The 20774-nt window shown below is 56.9% G+C and overlaps 10 protein-coding genes across 10 annotated transcripts; 6 read left to right on the top strand and 4 right to left on the bottom strand.

Moving 5' to 3' along the window:
• Window positions 1-10: 10 nt before the first annotated feature.
• Window positions 11-2449, bottom strand: SCHCODRAFT_02615052 (uncharacterized protein). The gene is made up of 9 exons (XM_003033770.3): window positions 1948-2449; window positions 1805-1895; window positions 1689-1750; window positions 1341-1538; window positions 1189-1256; window positions 1066-1136; window positions 942-1012; window positions 496-888; window positions 11-441 (listed from the first exon to the last, which is right to left on the bottom strand). The coding sequence occupies exons 1-9, from the start codon at window positions 2368-2370 to the stop codon at window positions 184-186; spliced, it is 1635 nt and encodes a 544-aa protein (XP_003033816.1). The 5' UTR covers window positions 2371-2449; the 3' UTR covers window positions 11-183.
• Window positions 2450-2807: 358 nt separating this feature from the next.
• On the top strand, window positions 2808-4306 carry SCHCODRAFT_01092028 (uncharacterized protein; the record flags this gene model as incomplete). The annotated part of the gene is made up of 4 exons (XM_003034352.2): window positions 2808-3026; window positions 3086-3441; window positions 3499-4204; window positions 4262-4306. The coding sequence occupies 4 exons, from the start codon at window positions 2808-2810 to the stop codon at window positions 4304-4306; spliced, it is 1326 nt and encodes a 441-aa protein (XP_003034398.1).
• Window positions 4307-4775: 469 nt separating this feature from the next.
• On the bottom strand, window positions 4776-6505 carry SCHCODRAFT_01170613 (Clavaminate synthase-like protein; the record flags this gene model as incomplete). Its single annotated transcript, XM_003033769.2, has 8 exons — window positions 4776-5202; window positions 5254-5326; window positions 5422-5591; window positions 5671-5688; window positions 5743-5794; window positions 5846-5934; window positions 5989-6190; window positions 6241-6505. The coding sequence occupies 8 exons, from the start codon at window positions 6503-6505 to the stop codon at window positions 4776-4778; spliced, it is 1296 nt and encodes a 431-aa protein (XP_003033815.1).
• Window positions 6506-6643: 138 nt separating this feature from the next.
• Window positions 6644-8490, top strand: SCHCODRAFT_02676239 (uncharacterized protein). Its single transcript, XM_003034351.2, has 5 exons — window positions 6644-6959; window positions 7009-7067; window positions 7116-7200; window positions 7251-7292; window positions 7344-8490. The coding sequence occupies exons 1-5, from the start codon at window positions 6749-6751 to the stop codon at window positions 8108-8110; spliced, it is 1164 nt and encodes a 387-aa protein (XP_003034397.1). The 5' UTR covers window positions 6644-6748; the 3' UTR covers window positions 8111-8490.
• Window positions 8491-8537: 47 nt separating this feature from the next.
• On the bottom strand, window positions 8538-10877 carry SCHCODRAFT_02532508 (uncharacterized protein). The gene is made up of 4 exons (XM_003033768.3): window positions 10534-10877; window positions 9958-10469; window positions 9668-9908; window positions 8538-9616 (listed from the first exon to the last, which is right to left on the bottom strand). The coding sequence occupies exons 1-4, from the start codon at window positions 10723-10725 to the stop codon at window positions 8972-8974; spliced, it is 1590 nt and encodes a 529-aa protein (XP_003033814.1). The 5' UTR covers window positions 10726-10877; the 3' UTR covers window positions 8538-8971.
• Window positions 10878-12240: 1363 nt separating this feature from the next.
• On the top strand, window positions 12241-13859 carry SCHCODRAFT_02192656 (uncharacterized protein). Its single transcript, XM_003034350.2, has 4 exons — window positions 12241-12999; window positions 13051-13232; window positions 13286-13539; window positions 13593-13859. The coding sequence occupies exons 1-3, from the start codon at window positions 12522-12524 to the stop codon at window positions 13532-13534; spliced, it is 909 nt and encodes a 302-aa protein (XP_003034396.1). The 5' UTR covers window positions 12241-12521; the 3' UTR covers window positions 13535-13539; window positions 13593-13859.
• Window position 13860: 1 nt separating this feature from the next.
• On the bottom strand, window positions 13861-14987 carry SCHCODRAFT_02192650 (uncharacterized protein). The gene has a single exon (XM_050342028.1). The coding sequence runs from the start codon at window positions 14733-14735 to the stop codon at window positions 13941-13943; it is 795 nt and encodes a 264-aa protein (XP_050201658.1). The 5' UTR covers window positions 14736-14987; the 3' UTR covers window positions 13861-13940.
• SCHCODRAFT_02615035 (uncharacterized protein) lies at window positions 14464-16307 on the top strand. Its single transcript, XM_003034349.3, has 4 exons — window positions 14464-14999; window positions 15053-15439; window positions 15494-15985; window positions 16035-16307. The coding sequence occupies exons 1-4, from the start codon at window positions 14849-14851 to the stop codon at window positions 16070-16072; spliced, it is 1068 nt and encodes a 355-aa protein (XP_003034395.1). The 5' UTR covers window positions 14464-14848; the 3' UTR covers window positions 16073-16307.
• A 318-nt stretch (window positions 16308-16625) lies between these two features.
• SCHCODRAFT_02685463 (uncharacterized protein) lies at window positions 16626-18561 on the top strand. The gene is made up of 5 exons (XM_003034348.3): window positions 16626-16830; window positions 16888-17281; window positions 17336-17396; window positions 17448-17694; window positions 17743-18561. The coding sequence occupies exons 1-5, from the start codon at window positions 16699-16701 to the stop codon at window positions 18397-18399; spliced, it is 1491 nt and encodes a 496-aa protein (XP_003034394.1). The 5' UTR covers window positions 16626-16698; the 3' UTR covers window positions 18400-18561.
• Window positions 18562-18680: 119 nt separating this feature from the next.
• On the top strand, window positions 18681-20756 carry SCHCODRAFT_02569101 (uncharacterized protein). The gene is made up of 4 exons (XM_050343819.1): window positions 18681-19016; window positions 19066-19586; window positions 19642-19879; window positions 19930-20756. The coding sequence occupies exons 1-4, from the start codon at window positions 18885-18887 to the stop codon at window positions 20590-20592; spliced, it is 1554 nt and encodes a 517-aa protein (XP_050201657.1). The 5' UTR covers window positions 18681-18884; the 3' UTR covers window positions 20593-20756.
• Window positions 20757-20774: the final 18 nt, after the last annotated feature.

Raw genomic sequence — 20774 nt, 5'->3', positions numbered from 1 at the left:
CCCAATAGATGACAACTCCAGGTGTGCCCGAAAACGACGAGCGCCCATGTCCAACGGCAGGACGGAAGGAGGATGCAAACGTCCGATGGTGACTTCGATGGTTCAGGTCAATACATCGAGAAAGCAGTTTCAGAGGATAGAATACATTCAGACCCAAGGTCCACGAGTTGACTTCCCTTTCACCTATGCAGAGGCTTCGACGAAGATCAACGCCGCCCCCGACGCCTCCACCGTGATGTTCTTTCCCGAGATGGTCTCCTCGACAAGGTCGCCCGCCGCGACGCCCTCTCCGTACGTCTGCCCCGCCCACTGCGTCACGCTGCCCTCTTTCACGTCCGCGCCCGGCGCCTGCATCCTGCGCACGCGCAGCGTCGTCTCGCCCTCGGGCAAGTACGCTGACAAGTCGACCGTCGCATTCGGACGCGCCTCACCGGCCTCAGCCTGGAGAAACACCTCGTCAGCCTCGCGCACGAACACCTTGTCAACGACACTCACCTGCGTCACATTATAAATCTCCAAATTCAACACCGCAAACTTCGACGGGTACACTGGCTGCGCCTCATCCCAAAGGCCATAGACGCTGATCTGTCCCTTGCTGGTATCGCCCAGCGCCGGCGTGATCGTCGAGCCGTTCTCCTGGCGGCCGGGGTACAGGTTGGCGATCTGCAGATCGCCCGAAGTGCCGAGCATCTCCGCGACGAAAAGGTATGCCGCGTACGAGGGGAAGACCTTGACCGGGCCGTTCACGTTCTCGACGGGGTACCACATGTCGTAGAGGCTGAGGCCGCCGTGGTTGAGCTGGGAGGAGGACTGGAGGGCGAGGGGGCCGCCCTGATGCGTGAAGAGCTTGGTGACGTTGATGGAGGCGGCGTAGAGGGTGGTGTCGAGCTGGAGCATATGTGAGCGAAAGGGTTAGGACATGAAGGTAGGTACTGTCGTACCAGCCACATCGCTTGCCCGAAGGTGTCAGATACATTCGCGTGCCCGGAGCAGGACACGGAGCTGTATTCGCCTGTAAAGCTCGTCAACCTCTGGTGTACTTGAGAATCTACATGGACGACTGACCGATGTAAAACGTATCCGGTCCCAAAGCTTCTCGCACGGTCTTGATGCGCGGCTGCCAGAGGTCGAGGTACCTGAAGGTCATATGAGCTCCCGTTCGCTCGCTCACATCCAAGCGTCACTCACATAGCCAGTCGCGTATGGTTCACCAAGTTCGGCAACGTCGCCACCGCGGCACGTTTGGGGTCGCAGACCTATGGAAGCCGTTAGCATCGTACTTCCCGCACGGTGACAGAACCAGTTCGCAAGATCACAATAATATAGGAGAAAACACTCACACTATACTGATACGTATGCTCGCTGCACGTCTTCACAACGCCGCCCTCATTCGCCCCCGCCGCGAGCGCGCTCGCGCAGTCGAGCTGCCCCTTCGCCTGGGGTGTGTCGTACGGCCACAGTGGGTCCTCCGCGGTCGCGCCGAGCTGGAACATGGGCGACTCGAGCCCGAGGTCGGCGGTGATGTTTTGAGCCATGTTCTGTTGAGGTAGGAACATGTTAGCGACGACAAGAAAAGAAGTAAGCGACGACAAGAAAAAAAGTGAGCGACGACGAGAGGAAGATATTGGCGACAACAAGAAAAGACACGACGAGCCAGGGGAATGGCGAGGAAGTACGGATATGCTAACCTTCCAGATGGCGGTATAATTCTCTGGAGTGAAGTTGAGATAGTGGTCGGGCTCGTTGCCGACTGCAGCATGCGTTAGCGGACGAAAAGTATGTAACACATGTGCAGATCACTTACTCTCGAAGGCGAAGAGCTGCGGTTCCGGGATGCCCTGCAAAGCACCCGCGGCGACCGCCAAGGCCCCCTCAGTATCCATATCTTGCAAATTCTATATGTAGTCAGTTCGAATTGTTCGTCTCATGTCATGATCCTGGACGCACCAAGTTTACGATGATCTTCGTCCCTGCTGGCAGCAGCGTAGTCAACAGTTGGAAGTACTTCGGTCCGATGGTTGTATTGTACAGTGTTCCTTCATCGTCGTAGTAGTTGTATATCTCGTCCTCCAAGTCGGGGTTCCAATACGTCGAATCCGCCGTGATACCCCCGAATCGAATCTCCGCAGGGACTCCCGTGCGCTGAGCGAGGCCCTCCAGCAAAGAGCGTGTGAGGGCGTTCGGTGTAGAAAGGTTGCCCAAGAAGGTTGTCGTGAATGCCGTCTCGATGCTGAAGCTGCCGAGCGCGCGGTCGAGGGTGTGCGAAGCGTCCGCGGGGAGGAAAGGGGATCCTTCGAGGGTGATCTCGGACTGCGCTGCCAGTGCAGGCGCAAGGAGGGACGCGGCAAACGCGAGGGTGGAGCTCCTCATGGTCGGGGCGGTCTTCGTGGCGAGGGAAGGGTGCCTGAGATGCGGAGAGGGGGCGGCGGCGCGACGCGGCTTATAAGCATTGCGCGAAGGCAGGGTCCGGCGGGCCCAGGGCGGACCGCGAAGGCGGAGGGAGGGGTCCCGTGGTCGCGCGTCGGGGCGAGATGTTGTGTTGCACGATGTGATAGCAGGGGGTAGGCGAAATCAGGCCGCTTGATGACTTCATAGCGGGCTTCGGGGGCGCGAATGTGTGGGCTGGTATGGTGTGGGCTTTGTCGCGGTGGTCGGTGAAGAAGATCTTGCTCAGCCAGAACGAGATATACATCTCGGACTCGCTGCTGTCGTGCGGGGACGTCTGGAACACTACAGTGAAGAGAGAACATGCCTTTTGTAGCTTGATGGTCCACATCTCTGGGCAAGGAAATTGGATAATCGCGACGATGATCATTCGCATTCACGGTCATGAGGCCGCGGTCGACGAAGCCGGCGTCCGTCGAGGCAACCTCGGACCGTGCTCTATATCCAACTATGAGGTTCTGCCGTACGGCATACATACGCTGGAAGAGGTATACGGCAAACGTTCGAAGCAGAGGACGCGCATGATACGATGGAAGTCCAGGACGAGAAGACTTTGGGACCTTTCGAGAATTATTGGCACGGTCCGTCGGACCGACAGTTATAACGGCTTTCGCCGGGAGAACTCCCACGCCACCGCAAGGCGCGTATTGCCGCACGCGGCATCATGCCCCTTCTTCCCGACGGTATCGACCTCACGGAACTGGTGCACCGTTGTCGGCCTGATTCTCCTAGGCCTGTCCTTACCGATATGAGCGACGGATACAAAAGGGTCCCCAGCCTCTGGTTTCCTGATGGCAACCTTGTCCTGCGTGTCGATCGCCACCTCTTCCGCGTTCATACCAGCATCCTTTCTCTTCACTCATCCTTCTTCCGGGATATGAGCGCTCTCTCAAAGCCGGATGCAGGGGAAACATACGATGGCGCTGCCCTTGTCACGCTGAGTGACGATGACCCGCGCGACGTGCGCCAGTTCCTCAAGGCCGTCTATATACCGCAGTACGTTCTTGACCTGCACCCTGAACACCAATCCAAACGTAACTTGTTATCTACTAGATACTTCCTACCATATCCTGCGCCTACCACCTTTCCTATCATCGAGGGTGTCTTGCGTATAGCCCACAAGTACGACGCGCACATCTTGCGCCGCACCGCACTGCAACTTCTCTGCAAATCCAACGTGATAGCAGAACAGATGCTCGTCTACGCCTATGCTCCAGAGGCCATGTACCCGCGGGACTCGGCCTCTGCCATAGCAGAAGTCAAGGCTATCATCACACTTGCTCGAGACGTACAAGCCCTCTGGCTTCTCCCCAACCTGATGTATAGGACCATGTCCTGGGCGCCACACGAGCTATTCTCTACCGAGAATTGGGAGGGTCGCGACAGACGCCTAACTCAGGAGGACATCATACGTGTCCTTGCAGGCGCTCAATCCCTACGAAAGCTTAGTATTCCACACAACGTCCTCTTTGTAGATGACCTTGGCTGCCCGCTTTTTCGGCCTTCGCAAACCTGCCTCCAGAGGCGCACCATCTCTTTCAATCAGGATATCCTCGTTGGCTTCCAGGATGCACCGCTGACCTGTCTAACTTGGGTCATTGACACCGCTGAAGTCGTGGATCACATGTGCCGGGATTGCGCTGGGAAGCTTCGCAAGAATTTCAGGGAGTGGCGTGTCGCTTTATGGAGGCAGATTCCCAATGCTTTCGACCTTCCGGAGTGGCCAGAGCTGACGGCAATGCAACAAAGCGATCTGGAGGTCAGTTTCCAACACGAACAGATAGTATCCACCCATGCTAACGTCTGAGCCTTATAGCCACTACCTGTCAGCAATCAAAGTGCCGAGGATGAATTAGATTAGCGCTGGACGCAGTATCCTGATCTCTCTGGGGATTGCAAGTGATTAGCCTCGAAAGCGCTGCTGTGATATTACGGACGGAGTCTCAACTGCGTTTATGATGTCCGTATTTCCATGCATGAAACGAACAGGCGACGCAATTGTGTACCATATTTCTATTGCTCGAGTACAAGACCGTTTTCATATGTAATGCTGACCTAGTATATCTGCAATGCAACTTACAAAGCTCTCGGGTTGCAGCCTTGTGCCATGCCTTCGGAGAATGCCGAGACTTGCACGTGACTATGTTCGAATTTCCGACGCCCTGTCCTTACGCTTCTCAAAGGCAAGATCAGCCTGTTTGACGTCAGCAAGGAGGGGCAGAAGATTTCCACTATCAGGGGTCAGTCTTCGAGGCCCCATATCTCTGAACAAGCGAATACATTTCCCTGACTTTAACATGTTTACATCGGCATTTGATACACCAGCACCGTTAGTACTTGTCAAAGTTATTCGTGACCTTTCCGAGCAAGAAGTCGCCATACACGACCGGCTTCTTGTCGGTACCCGTGCCGCCGCCGTGGTCTTTGCCGGACTGTGAGGGCGTTAGCGCGAAGAAAGTGGGTAGGGAGCGATGGAGGTTAGTGAAGGGACCGATGGAGGTTAGTGCAGCGAGGAAGAGGTCTGAGAACGGAGAATGCAAACAGACGGCGCGAGAGCGCGGGAATGAACGCAGAAATGACAAGCGCAAGGATGAGAACGCATGAAGGAACGGCAGCACATACCTTCTGTATACGCAACGCCGCATCGAGCGGACGGACGTGCGCTGTGAAATTGGGCTCGAAAAAGAATGGGATGCTAAGATAAGCTTCAATTTCAGGAAGGGAGAGGAAGGAACCTCATTGGGAACGCACGATACGCTGCGCAATGGTTAGTGACTGTTCGGGTAAGGAAAAGACAAGTGCACGAACCGATAGTTACTCCCCCGATGCACGACGCGATGCAGTGTCGCACGATACAGTCCATTCGTCCAGATATCCCACACTGGATAAAAAGTCAATCAGTCCCATCCCCCGCAAACATCCAGGTCCGGCGTAGAGATCCGGGCTCAGCGTAGATCAACCTGGCCAGCCACTCACTCTCGCCAATATTGCACACCACACAGCCGGGTATGGGATCCGCATTGATCCAAAAGCCGTCTGCGCCATCGTCTTCTGGCCGGAGCTCGTCGGCGACGGGGATATCGTCGGGCTTGGTGCCGGACATGAAGACCTGGAGCGCCTTCTTCGTTGGGTCTGTGTAGAGGAAGCTGTGTGGACGAACGGTGAGAGGTGGAGGTGAGTGGGAGGCGACGGCGGGGGAGAACGCGCGTGAAGGAATATACTTACGTTAGGCAACCGTAGTCTCTGCGGGCAGCGTAGGAGTCAGAGGTAAATCTCGACGGTGGGATAAACATTTACTTGTGGGCACCGCACGAAAATCCGTCGTGGTCGTTAGGAAGGGGCGGGTATCCTGTGCGACCCTGTCAGTAATTGCTGGAAGAGTAGGCGAGATGACACTCGCCGATTACGCGCATGACCCAGAAGCTGTCGTCCACTTGACCCCGAAGATCTTGCCACTCTTCTTCGGTCATTCCTAGACCGACCGCCATGCTGCAGCACAGTGTCAATATGCCACGATGTATGATATATTCAAAGGATACATACGCGTGCATGGTAATCATACCAAGCGCCTTCATCTTCCCCACCCAAGCCTCGTACTTCTCCTTGAAACCTGGGACGGACGGCCACTGATTCTCTCCCCACAGTGGCTTCGTCTTGTCAGGATTCTCGACGGGCTTGTAGAAGTCAATGCCCTCATGATTGTCTGCCTTGCCATTTGTCACGTTCTCCTTCAAGCGCGCGTATCCTGATTGGGCGCCTCAGTTATATCGCGATGGCGCCAAATGTCGAGCTTACCTCGCGCGCCATCCTCATTCCTCAGCGCTATCTTCTCCTTCTCTTCTTGCGGAAGAGCAAAGAATTCGCGTGCGAGAGTTGTAAGCTCTTCAGGCTCTTCCTTCGGCACGTAGGACGAGATATCGAGGTAGAAGAAGCCGTAGTTCACGCAAGCGGAGTGCAGGGCGGCGGAGACAGCCGCGCGCGCATCTGCCTGCGCTGGATCATCGCTCAGCCATGGTGCTATGTCTATGATAGGCAGGCGAGCGGGCTTGGGGGCGGCCATTGCTAGCTTTCGAGTCACTGATGAGGGTACAAGGACAAGTCGCCAAGATAGGAAGCCATTGTGTTGAGATTCCGGGGACAGGGCCGGGATGCGGACCACGCGGGCCGGTCATTTTGACGCGCCGCCCAGGCGCCGCCACCGCGCCAAAGACGCTCGATTCCCGAACGACTAATCTCTCGAGCAGCTGCGCGTTGATTGTTACACAAAGTCCGCGAAACTTCAGAGAAAGTACTCACCAGGAACATGGCGTCGCATATAACCGTGCTGAGCGAACCCTCGCCCGCACCCGAGGAACCATACGACGCGGAGACGGCGTCCGAGAACGAGGAGGTAGACCAGCTTGCAGATGCGGAAGAGGAAGTCCCCTCTAGTCCAGAGGTAGCAAAGGAGTTCAGGCTGCCGGGGACGTCGCTGTTCCCCTCAGACGTAGTTGACAGAGTAACACAAAGCCATGGTGCGTCCCTTGTTCGCTTGTACTTCCGTCGCTAACGAACATCCCGCAGGAGCAACGCATACAGTTGGCATGTCCCGCGAGGCATCGTATGTGCTGTCGATCGCGACGGTGAGCTACGTCGCTTGGTGCCCCCGGGCGTCGCTGACGGTTCTGCAGGAAGACTTCATCAAACGGTTGGTGCGGGGAGCCTATGAAGAGGCGCAAGGAGAGCGGCGAAATGTGATCAACTATCACGATGTCGGTGCGTACGCCCTCTCATGCCGTGAAAGTGCATTCCCTCACGTCCCCTAGCCGCAACAACACAACAATACCAGGAGCTCTTCTTCTTGCAAGGTACGACGCGCCCTCGGCTCCAATTGTCCACAATACTTGATTCCCATGTAGAGACGATCCCCCAGCCCATGGCCCTCACCGACGCGCTCCGCGCCAGCGAGCAGCGCGAGAAGGAGCTCATGAATGAAGATCCCGCCATCGCGCCCGAGGCGCCCGCAGACGTCCCCTCCACATACATCTCCTCTGGCTACGCGTCCTCGAAAACGCGCCCAACCGTCGCGCAAGGTCACCCTCCCGCGCACCAATCCCACCAATCCCACCCACCCTCGCAAGCACAGACGCCGATACATACGCCTTCCCATCAAGCGCATACTGCGCCCCACCAAGGGCATCAAGCCCATACCTCCTCGCACCAGGCGCACTCGCGTGCCACGAACGGGCGCGCGAAGCGCGCGGAGGACGACCCGTACGCGCGGCGGCACCCGTATAGGGAGGATGTCTACCAGCACGCACCTCCGATGAACCAGTATCCCCCCACCATGAACGGCAATGCGAACGGGCACGCTCTCCCTCCCGTACCGCCGCCCCAGCAGCGCGCACGCCCGCCCGTCCCGCTGGCGCCTTCCGCGTCTGCCTCACCGGCGCCGATGCCGCCGCATGAGTACGGTGTCCATGGCGAACGGGGGACTGGCGGGCCCAGCGAGCCGCCTTCTCGGGCGAGTCAGGAGATCCAAGATCAGCCGTATGTGGTACCCCAGCCCCTCGACAGGCGCGCGAGCAGGTCGTCGATGGGCCTCGACGCGCTAATGAACCCCACGACGACAGAAGGGTTCGCGGATGTCGACCATGGGCGGACGATATACTCGCAGGATTCATGATCTGATCCTCGCTGCGTTCGCCGAGTTCCCTTTGCTTGTCGTCATTGCGCCACCTTCTTATTTCGTCTGTGCAACTCAGTAATCATATTATTCTGAATCATGCTGTCGATGCTGCGAACATGCATGCAAGGGTGCCGTCGATGACCGAAGGCTTAGATTGTCGATCTGATTGCTCACGTCTACTCGCTGACACTCCCCTTGTTCTCGACGAGCCCGCAGACTGAGTGACAAAGTTTGCCACTCACTTACTCTCCGCCTCATGGACCGGACCGGTCTTCTCTCTTGCACCAGCTCCCAACCCTCTCATCTACACCATCTCATTGTCAGATACGCGTCTCATCTCCGCGTACGAACTGGCGTGAATCAATCACAGATGATCCTCACCCACTAACGTCCTATTTTCCCTCAGCACGCGGTTCTTCTCGACGTCGGGTCGAAGGATAGCTTGTCCTCCGTCAACTTGGCCGCATATTTTACTGTTTCACAGAAGGATGATTTACGAGACTGGCTTTAGGTGCCCTCCGCATATTTTTTTGCCCATTGCTATCCTTTTCCCTTCCCGCCTTCGCGCCTGCCTTAGCCTCGCCTCGCGTTTGGACGCCCCTGCCCTCGCCCCGGCCATATATACTGCACGCACACGCTCTCCCAATCCAGCTCTTCCGTGAACCCCCCGTCGCAATGCGTACGGTAGAGCAGCAGCGCGAGTATACAGACGAGGCGGAAGACAATCCCAAAATATGTGTGACAAAAGCTTGCCTACGGCGGTCGAAGGCAAGGATCGTAATCGACCATAAAATTACTAAATCAGGAAGTCGGCAAACGCCGGAAGAGTGGACCCACACATCCGCGTCCATTACGGTCCTAGATGTAATCCGCGACAAGGAGCCCACCATCTGACCTGAGGGCACATAACCTGCCCGACACAGGATCGAATGCCTGTGCTCGCATGCGAGACTTGCCTCCATATGCGAGCATCACCGATCCTCGGAGCAATCTGCGTCCATTGATCTGCTCCGGCCACGCTAGGTGTATCTTCTTGTAGCGAGAGTCGGATTCGAACGAGTACCCCGTCTGTACAAGCGCATGACCAGCATCGCACGACACCTTCATTGTGACGCTGGTCCTTGCCAGGCATTCGTCCGCGCTGGGCTCTAGCGCGACAGAGAGGTACTCGGACGAGCGGCGCGTGCTCCCGAGATCCTGACGGAGAGCGTACGTGTGCAACAGGTCGTTCGACTCGGATTGACATGTGCGCACTTGAAAGGAGAATGGCGCTCCTGGTACTGCGCGGCAAGGGAAGTGCAGAAACTGGTTGTGGCCGAGGCATAAGGAGAGGCCTGGCAGCAGCTGTATTGGGCCTACTGCGTCGATTGGTATTTCGAAGACGGATATCTTGGCCCGCACGTTGTATTTTTCGACTTCCTGCCCGCGTTCCCGCTTGAATATCTCTTCTGGGTCTGCGGGGCAGCCCACGACAATGACACGATTGTCGTACGCCAGAACACGCTGTGTCCGTCTTCAGTCAGTCAGCTAGCGGGCAGGACTGGATGCACTCACCCAATCATGAATATGGCCAAATAAATGAGGCCAAGAAGTCTGTTGATCATGGGCAAAGTCCCACACGACGATATCGTCTTTGTCAACGACTGCTATGCGTGTACCGAAAAGAGATATGACATTGGAGAAGAGGCTTCCAGAGCGCAAAGGGACACGAGTGGATGCGACAAGACGCAGACTAGACTCGACGCCTTCGAGGCAGATGTCGTATACAGATATTTGCACCAATTCGGTCTCGCGGCTACAGAAATTTGAGTATACATTTCACAGCAAAACGCGCGTTCACTTACAGATTTCCCATGCAAGTGACGAAGCGAAGTTCAGTTCCATCGCATATAAGCTCATGGGCGCATACTTTGTGGAATCTGTTTATTCGCGACGGCTCGGACTCTGCACGAGGTTGGAAAGGTATCTTCCCCAGTGTTATGGGAGTCGCAGAGTCAAGTCGCCAAAGGGTCATATCTGCCTCTTCGTCGACGTTGATCATATATTGGCCACCAGGTAGAATGTATATCTCGTCGTAGGAAGAGTGTTCTGAACAGATCCCTTTATGAATGGTCTCCCTGCGTGCACGTATTTTGGGAATTTGTTTCGCATCGGCACCCAGATAGTAACGACCGGATGCCGCGCTCAACGCACGCAAAGAGCGCGCCGGAGCCGTAGCAAAGCGCTCCAAGTCGGAGAAGCTCATAGCCGCTCGCTTCTTCGGACCTAAAGGCATGTTGTGTTCAAAAGCCGTTCTCTGCGCGATAACGAGCCATGTTTGTCGGTCGCGAGAGGCGATATTCAGAGCCGTGCAGGTCTGAGAAAACCATTCAAACTCTTGAGTATTTGTCCAATGAGAGTGAGATGTGGTAAATACTCACCTTTCGCAACGCCAGCACGGCCATCGGGCGGGATAGACTTAGAATGACTTCCACGACTTCGGGTGGCAAATCGAGCAGGCGAAATGGTTGCACCTCATCGACAGCCGACGCCCGCGAGCGCGATCGTCGTCCGACATTGGAAAGTTTGCGCAGAAGCGTTCGCGGGCGAAGATTCTCGCCGAGCATGCTCATGCTTGCAGCCAGGAAAATAGGTCTGGCTCGTGAGCCAGTGTTGGCCAGCGATAGAAAAGATTCCACGATCTTTATGTGCAGTCCAGCAGAGCAGAGAGAGGAACTTGTGCTGCCTCTGACCCTGGCGCTTCGCTGGAGTCGGCGGCTGAGAGATCGTGTGGGCGCAAAATGAACGTGGTAAGAGAAGAAACGAACTTCGAAATCCGGCTTGCTTCGGCTGAGCGTGCGACCATGCGCACGTGGTGGACCCACAATTCTATGGGCTTCGTTACGCACCTTGCCTTCGTCCTCCATCCTCTGCTCATTTTCTCCCCTCTTGCTTGAGTCGACAGAGCATTAGCCCTCGGCGTTTGCGGGACTGCTTTTTGGCCGAGGCGTTCTCCTTTTACTGCTATAGCTCCAAATTCAAGTCGCTTGTCCATGTATAGATCGAACGCCATATCGCGACCTCGTCCCCTTCGGAAACCTCCCCGAAGTCTTGTCAACCCAGACTGTCAGCGGCCAGCGACTCACCCAGCTGACCGAAAGCATCGCCTCGATTTTTGGTGTGCGCCTTCGCGGCCCGCGGCTGCAGTCGGCGACGATGCCATTACGCGCTCTTGACGTGGCCAGCGCCAGCTGCGCTGCCGACTTCAATTCAACCCTTCACCTCGGGCTGCGTCCGACAGATGCGGGCTGCCCACTCCGTGCTTCCCTGCTAAATCGCCCAAGGGTCGCCGCCTTCCTTCGATATATAGTGTTTTGAGCTTCTTTGCTTTCGACCTCGACCTCAACTTCGCCTCGACCTCAACTTCGCCTGTCGAAGTCCAACAAAGTCGTCCAGCGTCATTGCACGCGCCCCATGTCGATCCTCCTGTCGATCCCTCATGCCGGATGCCAGTCCCCATAGAAACCGTCTGATGGATTCCGCTCCACTCAATTAAACCACTGCTGCCGAACCTCCGCTGTGGGGAAACCTTCGCGGAACTTTTGTGCTCGATGCGGGCGCACACCTCGGCTCCAAAGGCGTCTTCGCAAGCTCGGCAAACGCGATGAAGCGTTGGAAGGTGACCCCAGTCGACTCAGACTGAAGTCGGCGAGGTGGGCAGACTGGCCAGAACAGCAAGGCGAGCTCGAGGCGGCGATTGAAACGGTCGCGACGGCTCGAGGTGCTGCGCTTGGGGTGAGCATCGGTTGCGTTTTCCGTCCTTTCGCAACGAGTTGATCCCCGGTCCTCCAGAGGCTCCACGACATCCAATTTCAGCAACTTCCTATGTTGTCGTTCATGACGGATTTGTGTTCAGTACTTCCGACTGCAAGCCAATGCTTGCTCATATCGCTCGACTCTTTGAGGCTTCGCGACGACGACCAGTAGCTCTCTTTCGGAAAGTGGGACTTCTTTCTCAGCTTTTAAGGCTGTCTGGGCGGCGAACGTGTATGCACCAGCGCAGTCGCGAACAGGCGTCGTGAGAACACGCCATCAACATCAACATCTTTGCCTGCTTCTTTTCCCCCTTCGGCCAAAATATCCGCCTTGAGGCGGGACCAACAAGATCCCTCAGACCCTGAATTCCATCCCGCCGGCGCTCGCGCGAGGCTCTGATGCTCCACCACCTCTCCCCCAGCATGCGCGCTGCGCGTGATGTTACCGCCGCCTTACCCGACTGGCTGCGAACATCTATAAAAACCCAGCGAACTTCGACCTTTGATTCCTCAGCTCCTCAGCTACTTCTCCCTCTCCCAACCCACCCACACCACCCAAGTCACCCGACTTGACCGACACTCTCTTACCCCCGCACTCATTACCGATACCGACCATGTTCTCGTTCAAGAAGATCTCCTTCGCGGCCACCGTTGCCCTCGCCTCGTACGTCTCTGCGGGCCCCATCCCCCTGCCGGGCTTTGCTGCTGCGCCTAACGCGGCTGCCGCTGCCTCTGGCGCGACCTCCTCGGCCGTCGCCGCTGCCTCGGGCGTCTCCTCGTCCGCGTCTGCTATCGCCTCGACCCAGGCGGCTGCTGTCTCCAGCTCCGTCGTCGCGGCGACCAGCTCGGCTGCGGCTGCTGCGCCTTCCGTGCGCGCGCTCGTTGATGCCAAGGCCGATGTCGATGCCGATGTCGAGCTCCGTGACCTCCTCGACCTGGATGCGGACGCGGACGTCGACGCCAAGGTTGGCCGCGACATCCTCGATCTCGAGGCGGCCGTGGACGCCGATGTTGAGGTTCGCGGCCAGCAGACCCTCATCGCCCTCGTCGACCAGGCTGTCGTTGACTTGACCGAGACCGCTCAGGCTCTCCGTATGTGATCATTCCTGAAATAGTTTCTTTCGAGGCTAATTCGTGCTCCAGTGTTCCTCCAGCCCGCGAACGCGACTGAGCAGGCCGTGTCTGACCTTCTCAACGATGTCAAGTCCGTCCTTGGCAAGCTCCTCTCCGACGTCAAGGGCCTCACTGGCCTCGACACCTCCGGCCTGCTTGGCGATGTCACCGACGTCAGCGCCGTTGGCAAGACCGTCGCTGACCTCCTCAAGGTTAGCTTCCTCCCCCTCGCTTTCACCCTTCCGAATGCTGATTGTCATCCTAGCTCGTCTTCACTGCTCTCGGCGGTGTCCTCAACGTCCTCAACAACGCCCCGGCCGACACCATCTCCAAGCTCCTCCAGGACATCGCCGGCATCGTCGCTGAGCTCCTGAAGACCGTCTTCGGCCTCGTTGATGGTGTCCTCGGCCTCGTCGGTGGTCTGCTCGGTGTTGTTGTCGGCCTCATCGGCGACATCACCCCGATCATCCTCCAGCTTAACGTGACGGCCCTTGTTCAGGTCCTCGCGCTCTAAGCGACGTGAGTAGCTTCTTACATATGTCTCAAGAATGGGTAGCTGACGCGCTTTGCAGATGGTCCCTCTAGAATTTCAATGAAATCTACCCTGCCACTGTATCATACCGTCATTCGCTACTACTGCTTTCGACTACTTTCCCCTCCTGATGCATTTGTACACCCTACATAATGCTAATATTCCCTTACTGAACGCGTTCAATTGCACATACACTTGATTGCCTGTCCTTGCCTTGTGAACCTGGTTTCTTCGTCGTCTGCAAGGTTCGTAGTGCTATCGCTTGAAGTTGCTCTCCGGAGTCTCTTGCTTTTCCTGGCGCTTTCTGTGAGGTAGGACCTTTCAACAAATTCACGACCACTTTACTGCTACTCACTAGCAAGCCACGTGCATGACAGGTTTCGCGTCCCTACTCGCTTCCTTGCTTCCTTTTCTTGCCTGCTGCCACCATGGGCAAAGACGATAGACCCACCGACTTCTTCCTTGGCCGCTCCGATCCTTTCTCGTGGTATACTCCAACAGGCGTACTCGGGCGCGTTGTCTCTATGCAAAACCCAGCAAAGCTCAAGTCAGTGTCTAGTTGTCTGTTTCCATGTTCGGAAGGATGCATAGAGTATGGGCTGTACATCCTTCGAGCGGAAATGGCCTCAATATAGCCGTCCACTTTCCGGTTTAGAAACAGCATGGGATGAGTCGCCAACGCAGCCTTCACTGATTCATTTACCATCCTGTCAGAGGCGGGAAGGGTACGCACCTCATTCCAAACATACTTATCCATCGCTGTAGACCCATCGGCCTTGTATTTGCGCCCAACGCATCTAGTGTCAACAGTCTTCGTGCTCTGCCTCGAACTCGTAGCAGCGGTCCTGCGCGGGCCGGAAGCTGTTGTGCGCTCTGCTGTATTCTCCATCCTTGTTCTCAATCTAACACTCCCATAGCGTGATTGCTCTGATGGAACCTGTTGGTGAACAATGTAGTCTGACCTTGGTTCAACGCCGTCAAGCCCAGCCCGGTCGCTGTTCGCAGCCGAGCCCGTTGCCACGATCATGACAGCAAACCTTGTCCCCGTCACGCCCTTGGCGATCGGCGATGGCGCTACTAGCCCTTTGGTCTCGCTGTCACTGACACTGGCCTCCCTTTTGCTCCCATCCACTCCTTTGAGGTTATCGAACCCGCCGCGCGCTTCCTTCCCGCGCCCCGCCATTCTTTTCTAGGACGTTCCCTCGTTTTCGTCATCTGCCCCCTCTTGGCACCCCGGTCTTCGTTCTCGCCTTCCCACCCAGTCTTCTATTCTATCCTTCCTTGAAGCCGACCGCCATGCAGTATCTGCTCGACGACCAGAGCGCGGATATCGCGTACCTCTGCCCGGTAACGCACCAGACCGTGCTGGGCTCGTACTTCAACAACACCTGGACCTCGATCTCGGACGAGTCGTGTGGCGATGGCTGGTTCCAGCTCACGTTTAGTGGTGCGTGTGCTGCGCAGTGAACTGTGGACTCGCGCTGACTAGGCGACCTGCAGGTGTCGGCGTAACGGTCTCCGCCCCCAGCTCGTCTGATTCCCCCGACTACTCTGCGACGATCGACGGCGCGGCCGCGCAGGCTTCGTTGACCGACGCGGGCTTCGAATTCGCGGACCTCGACGACGGCGAGCACACCCTCGTCTTCTCTTCAAGCGCGACCTCCGTGCACCCCGCCCTTGACTATATCGCTGTCCTCGCCGGCCAGTCGACCGCTCTGGAGGGGCGCACGATCATCACGGATGACGCCGACGAGGCGCTCTCCTACACCGGCGAGTGGTCCACGGAGCCGCCATTCAATCTCGTGCTGGGACGCTCCACCGGTCCTTACGCGGGTACGACGCACTGGAGCAACACCGTCGGAGACGCGCTCTCCTTCTCCTTCTCTGGTGCGCCTTTGCTCACCTTCTCGCCTAACGCGTGTCACTAATCTACACACTTAGGGGACTCTGTTGCCGTCTACGGTACGCTGCCCCCTTCTGGCAGCGAGGGCGCGGACAACGTCACCGTCTCCTACGCGATTGACGACGAAGCGCCAACCTCCTCTGCCCTCCCGCCTGCCCTTATTCCGAACCAGGCCGCGCCGAAGACGCTTCTATTCCACGCCGATGGTCTTTCCGCCGGCGCGCACACGCTTACCGTGAACGTGACCAACGTCGCGGGCGCGGGCACTGCGCTTGGCATCGACTTTGTGCTGTACAATGCGACCTTCAACAACATTGGCGACAACGGCTCTTCTACGGCAGGCAAGCTCTCTCAAAGCGGGGCTGCGGACAAGGATAAAGGCGTGAACATTGGCGCAATTGTAGGCGGTGTCCTTGGCGCTCTGGCAGGCCTGTCGGCCATTGGCCTTCTCATATTCGTGCTGGTACGCCGCCGCAATCCTCGCCGCGCTCAGGATATGCACGACTGGAAGAAGATTATCTCGTTGCCTGGTACGTCGTGTTCCTCTTGCTCGCGTTAGCTTCGCTGATTTGCTTGTAGTTGCCGGGAGCAAGACGACGATCGACATGAAGTTCTGAGCATCAGACTTCATTGTACTTCTCTCGCGTCGAGCAGTGGTACCGTCTGCGACGGCATCGACGTCCCAGCGACAGCCGCCGTCTGCGACGGTGCCCGGTGTTCGGGTGTTTGTTCGTTTTTCATCGTCTCTACGAGGCGTTGATTCATTGTCGCTGCGCGGCACCTTGTAGTTGTAGTACTATCCTCTTCATGTACAGTATCCACGGTGTTTATGTCTACGTTTGGTTTATGGGGTTTCGATGGATGCGTGATGTAGAGTTGGGCGTGCTGCAACTTCGAGGATGGTGCTAGGGACATCGAAGACCAGGCTGTATGTCTCACCATTTATCGAATAGACTGAATAGTCACTGACACGCTGCTTCCCTCAGGGTCCAGGCGGGCACTCGCGTTGGGTAATAACGCTGCGTGGTATTTGTGTTGTGGGTCCATCGTGCGCTCCACGCTTCAGGGAAGGCGGAAGCAAAGTCAAAAATTCGGTTCCGTCTTCACCACGTTGTTTGCACGCGTCTTCAAGTATCGACGTTGACTCCGACCGAACCTCAGCTAGGCGTTCGATCCATTCCTTCTTGCCGCTCTTTAGCATCGTACAACCCATCTCCAGGCGACTTCTCTCCTCCACTTCAAGATGCGTGATGAAGGAAGCGCTCACAAACTTTCGTCGGAATCACCCCACTTCTGCTTGGTCGACTTACCGCCAGAAGTGCTGGAAGTCATTCTGAGCTTGGCACGCCCTTTGGATGTCCTTGCGGTGCGAAAGGTATGCCCTAGCAATGTACCTCGTGCTTGTTCACGACTCTGACGACATTTGGCATAGACATGCTCCACGCTGCACGCCGCGTCGCGCAACCGCTGGGTGTGGCTCTCTGTCGCGCAGAGGACGGCTTTCCTCCATGGCCTGCCCCTGACTCCGACTGAACGAGCCGTGATGGGCACCTCCGACCTGGAGCGCTTTGCCACAGCCCCGGGACGCTCCTTTCGCGCTCTCGTCGCGGCGTCAGGCCCTTTCCGCGCTGACTGGAACGCAATTCCCGAGTTGCATCCACGGAGGAAGACCGTGTATCCAAATATGGCCGGACAATTCTTTCCTGACGACGAGGTCTTCATCTTCCCGGGCGGGTCATATTTGATGATCACCAACAAAGACGGAGACATGACTCTCTACCGGCTCGATTCCGCTGGTCCCGAGCAGCTCGGCACGTTACCTTACAGTGCGCGAGGGGTGCGAGGGCCGAGAGAACGTCGCCTCGGACAACGAAACATAGCGGCCCACCAATTTCTGCAGGACGGAACTGTCTTGCAGATCGTGACTCTGACGAAGACAGCGTATGTAACTCACAGAGCTCGATGAGAGTCGCCATGCTCATGTCTTCGAAGCTCCCGCCGTGAGCCCTGGAAGATTTCCGTGTTCAAAATCGCCCTCGATGGCGAGAAGTCCGAGTTTTGGCTCGTCGCTTCCGTCTGTGTTTCCTTGCGTCTCACTTCTCATAATGCCCTGGCGCTCTTTGGCACCCGCATAGCAGTTGCTGACAACTTCGATGTCCTCGTATGGGACTTCGCACTCGACCGTCGAACCTCATGGGGGCATAAGCTAAGCTTGGAGGACCACGTAGTGAAAGACTTGGTGAGTGCGTGATAGCACATCCCGCAGGCCACTCAACTCCACACACAGCGCATTCTCATATACGAGAATCGTGTAGTTCTAATGTGCTGTCCCATGGACCCAGAAGCTCTGATCTTGGCCTTCAACACACGTGGTACGCCAATGGAAAAGCCTAACGTGCGCGCGAAGGTAGCCGTCTTCGAAGTTCCAGCCTATGCCGCAGGCCGCAATCGCATACGCTTGTGGCCGAGTGTGACCATGTGTCTTGGTCAGGACCAGATTCTCCACTGTCCTGACCGTGCTATACCAGGCGCGCTCTTTGCGTTCCAGGTGCACACACAATTTCCCGGCGCGGAGGGTCACCTCCACACTTATACCCTCCGCGACGACCTCGAGAGCACGCGCCGGTCTCCCGCGCACTGTATTGTTCCCCCCTCGCCCAGCTTGGACGAGAGCTTCTCCTACTACAGTGCTGTTATGATGACGGCGTGCGATATTGGACAGGCCTGTTTCGAGCAGCACGGCGTCCTCACTGGCATGGGCACGACCGTGCATTTGGCGTGGCTGGAACCCGCGGAGGGGCAGATGCTGTTTCGGTCTTCCGTCAGGCTCGTGCAGAGCGCGCGGTATGACCTGCGCAAGCTGTGTCACTCGTTCGATGTCGCTTCGGGGAGGTTCTGCGCCCTCTACGCGGACGGCGAGCTCCTCGTCGCGGACTACATCTAGCATTGATGGGATGGCCATTTGCGGGTCATGTCGAGCATGCCCACGAAGGAGAAAACAGATGCCTTACCACAGCTCACGGGAAAGACTTTGTATAGCGATTGTGGGAGGGAAAGCGTAACCTGACAACTCCATAGACGAAAATGATACCGAGGAGATTGAAGCAGCATGTGTGAGTACACCGAGTGGCACGTATCGTGCGCGGGCCGCTACATGGTATCCACGTTGTCTGAGAAGACGGACGTGAACGCGAAATTCGATTCCGTCATCCACCACGTTGTGTGCACGCGTCTTCAACTACCAACGTTGACTCCAACCCTCAGCCAGGTGGTCAAACGACTCTCTCACCGTTCTTCGGGGTTCCTGACCTATCTAGCTTTTATAACTGACACTGCGAACTGCGGTCTGGTGCCTTGCCCAACGCCTACACACTTGCCTTCGCTGCACCGAGAACTTCAGCTCGCGGCGACCTCAGCGTGCACTCCAGCATGCACGAGACAGAAAGCGTTCGCGAGCCTTCGTCGGAAGCACAGCGCTTCCGCTTGCTCGACTTGCCGCCCGACGCTGTAGAGGTCATCCTCAGCTGGTCACGTCCCTTCGATGTGCTGGCGATGCGGAAGGTACGCCCAACAGCTCGTACGCTTGACAAGTCTCTGACACCGTTCACAGACATGCACTGCGCTACACGCCGCGTCGCGTAACCGCGGGGTTTGGCTCTCCATTGCGCAGAGGACGGCCTTCGACCACGGAATGCCTCTTACTCCAACTCAACGCGCGGCGATGGGCCTCTCCGACTTGGCGCGCTTTGCTACAGCCCCGAGCCGCTCTTTTCGCGCTCTTGCAGCGGCGTCGGGCCCCTTCCAGGCTGGGCGAGACGCTCTACCACCTGGATTGAACCCGCGGCACGAGACCGTTTATCCTAATCTTGCTACACAATTCGGCATTCACGATCTGATCTTCGTCTTTCCAGGCGGAGCGTACTTCATGATCACCAATAAAAACGAGGACATGACTTTGTATCGCCTCCAATCTCATCCCAATGGTCTCGAGAGAATCGGCACGTTGCTTTACAGCGCTCGAGGGGAGTTTGGTAGTAGGGATACCCATCTTCGAGGCCGCAACCCCGTGGCTGCCCATCAATTCTTGCAGGACGGAACCGTCCTGCAGATCGTCACATGGGGAAAGACATCGCAAGTATCTTTCGAGCACCACAAACATCACTTGTATTCACAAGTATCTCTCAAGGTGTGCTGCCGAACCTTGGAAGATCTCGGTGTTCAACGTCGCACTAGAAGGCGCGAAGACGGGCTTCCGCCTCGTTGCTTCTACCTCTGTTTCCCTTCGCCTCGACCACGCGCGCAGTGACATTTCGCTTTTCGGTAACCGCATAGCTGTTGCTGACGACTGCGGCATCGTTGTATGGGACTTTGCACTCGATCGACATGTTTCGTGGACTCATTCTTGGGATACCATGGCCGATGTGGTGAGTCTCCGCTTGGCCATGCGCATCGCAGGCTACTCAGCTCAATACAGCGCGTTCAATTACACGAGAATCGTGTGCTCCTAATAGGACTTGTTGTGAAAGGAGCAGGGCATCTGACGGAGTCTTTCGGCCTCTTTAGCGCGTCGCCATCCGCGCAAGAGCCTGGTATCCGCGCGAGGATATCTATCTTCGACATACCTGTCGATGCAGTGGGACGCATCGACCTGTGGCCAGGCATGTCTATGTGCCTTGGACAGAACCAGCTTGTGCATTGCCCCCGCCGTGTGCTACCAGGCGCACTCTTGTCCTTCCAGGTGCACACGCTCCGGCCGGGCGAAGAAGGCCTTCTTCACACGTATGTGCTCCGCCGCGACCTCGAGAGCACCCAACGATCTCTCGCGCACCTCAACGTCCCACCTGCGCCCGATGGGGACGAGCACTTCATCGTATTCAGCACCATCATGATGACAGCGTGCGATGTCGGCGAGGTTTATTCAGAGGAACAAGGCAATCTGGATTATAACCGGGACATGAACGTCCACTTGGCGCGGCCGGGACCGGCGGAGGAGCAGGTGCTGTGCCGAACTTCTGTTAGGCTCGTTCAGAGCTTTCAGTTTGTGGCATCGAGGGTGCGTCGTGATTTCGATGTCGCTTCGGGGAGGTACTATGCGCTCTTGAGGGAAGGTGGGCTACTCGTGGCGGATTATATCTAGCCTACCATATATATGTCGCCTTGTCTGTGAAGATACTGAGCGACATGTCAAGTTGGTTCAACTTGCCGCGCATAGCTTTGTAGACTGCGTGCGCCACGTGCTGTATCATCGAGAGGACCACGGCTAGCGCCAGTTTGGCCAAAGTCAGTGACTCATCAAGGCCCTTGTATTCCTTGCTATTA

Source organism: Schizophyllum commune, assembly GCF_000143185.2.
Source record: "Schizophyllum commune H4-8 unplaced genomic scaffold SCHCOscaffold_3, whole genome shotgun sequence".
Taxonomy (NCBI): domain Eukaryota; kingdom Fungi; phylum Basidiomycota; class Agaricomycetes; order Agaricales; family Schizophyllaceae; genus Schizophyllum; species Schizophyllum commune.
Note: the sequence above shows the minus strand (reverse complement) of the source record. Positions and strands in the feature narration are given on the sequence as shown.

Coding starts and splice junctions, on each gene's coding strand:
- SCHCODRAFT_02615052 (XM_003033770.3), bottom strand. CDS start 2,370: ATGAGGAGCTCCACCCTCGCGTTTGCCGCGTCCCTCCTTGCGCCTGCA. Junction 1,137..1,188: donor AACCATACGCGACTGGCTAT/GTGAGTGACGCT, acceptor TATGACCTTCAG/GTACCTCGACCTCTGGCAGC. Junction 442..495: donor AGATTTATAATGTGACGCAG/GTGAGTGTCGTT, acceptor GTGTTTCTCCAG/GCTGAGGCCGGTGAGGCGCG.
- SCHCODRAFT_02685463 (XM_003034348.3), top strand. CDS start 16,699: ATGCGTGATGAAGGAAGCGCTCACAAACTTTCGTCGGAATCACCCCAC. Junction 17,282..17,335: donor GCTCGGCACGTTACCTTACA/GTGCGCGAGGGG, acceptor AACGAAACATAG/CGGCCCACCAATTTCTGCAG. Junction 17,695..17,742: donor ACCACGTAGTGAAAGACTTG/GTGAGTGCGTGA, acceptor CTCCACACACAG/CGCATTCTCATATACGAGAA.
- SCHCODRAFT_02532508 (XM_003033768.3), bottom strand. CDS start 10,725: ATGAGCATGCTCGGCGAGAATCTTCGCCCGCGAACGCTTCTGCGCAAA. Junction 10,470..10,533: donor CCGTGCTGGCGTTGCGAAAG/GTGAGTATTTAC, acceptor TGGTTTTCTCAG/ACCTGCACGGCTCTGAATAT. Junction 9,909..9,957: donor GTCACTTGCATGGGAAATCT/GTAAGTGAACGC, acceptor AAATTTCTGTAG/CCGCGAGACCGAATTGGTGC.
- SCHCODRAFT_02192656 (XM_003034350.2), top strand. CDS start 12,522: ATGTTCTCGTTCAAGAAGATCTCCTTCGCGGCCACCGTTGCCCTCGCC. Junction 13,000..13,050: donor CGAGACCGCTCAGGCTCTCC/GTATGTGATCAT, acceptor TTCGTGCTCCAG/TGTTCCTCCAGCCCGCGAAC. Junction 13,233..13,285: donor CCGTCGCTGACCTCCTCAAG/GTTAGCTTCCTC, acceptor TTGTCATCCTAG/CTCGTCTTCACTGCTCTCGG.
- SCHCODRAFT_02615035 (XM_003034349.3), top strand. CDS start 14,849: ATGCAGTATCTGCTCGACGACCAGAGCGCGGATATCGCGTACCTCTGC. Junction 15,000..15,052: donor GTTCCAGCTCACGTTTAGTG/GTGCGTGTGCTG, acceptor GGCGACCTGCAG/GTGTCGGCGTAACGGTCTCC. Junction 15,440..15,493: donor GCTCTCCTTCTCCTTCTCTG/GTGCGCCTTTGC, acceptor CTACACACTTAG/GGGACTCTGTTGCCGTCTAC.
- SCHCODRAFT_02192650 (XM_050342028.1), bottom strand. CDS start 14,735: ATGGCGGGGCGCGGGAAGGAAGCGCGCGGCGGGTTCGATAACCTCAAA.
- SCHCODRAFT_02569101 (XM_050343819.1), top strand. CDS start 18,885: ATGCACGAGACAGAAAGCGTTCGCGAGCCTTCGTCGGAAGCACAGCGC. Junction 19,017..19,065: donor ATGTGCTGGCGATGCGGAAG/GTACGCCCAACA, acceptor CACCGTTCACAG/ACATGCACTGCGCTACACGC. Junction 19,587..19,641: donor GTCACATGGGGAAAGACATC/GCAAGTATCTTT, acceptor GTATCTCTCAAG/GTGTGCTGCCGAACCTTGGA.
- SCHCODRAFT_02676239 (XM_003034351.2), top strand. CDS start 6,749: ATGGCGTCGCATATAACCGTGCTGAGCGAACCCTCGCCCGCACCCGAG. Junction 6,960..7,008: donor CAGAGTAACACAAAGCCATG/GTGCGTCCCTTG, acceptor AACATCCCGCAG/GAGCAACGCATACAGTTGGC. Junction 7,068..7,115: donor ATGTGCTGTCGATCGCGACG/GTGAGCTACGTC, acceptor ACGGTTCTGCAG/GAAGACTTCATCAAACGGTT.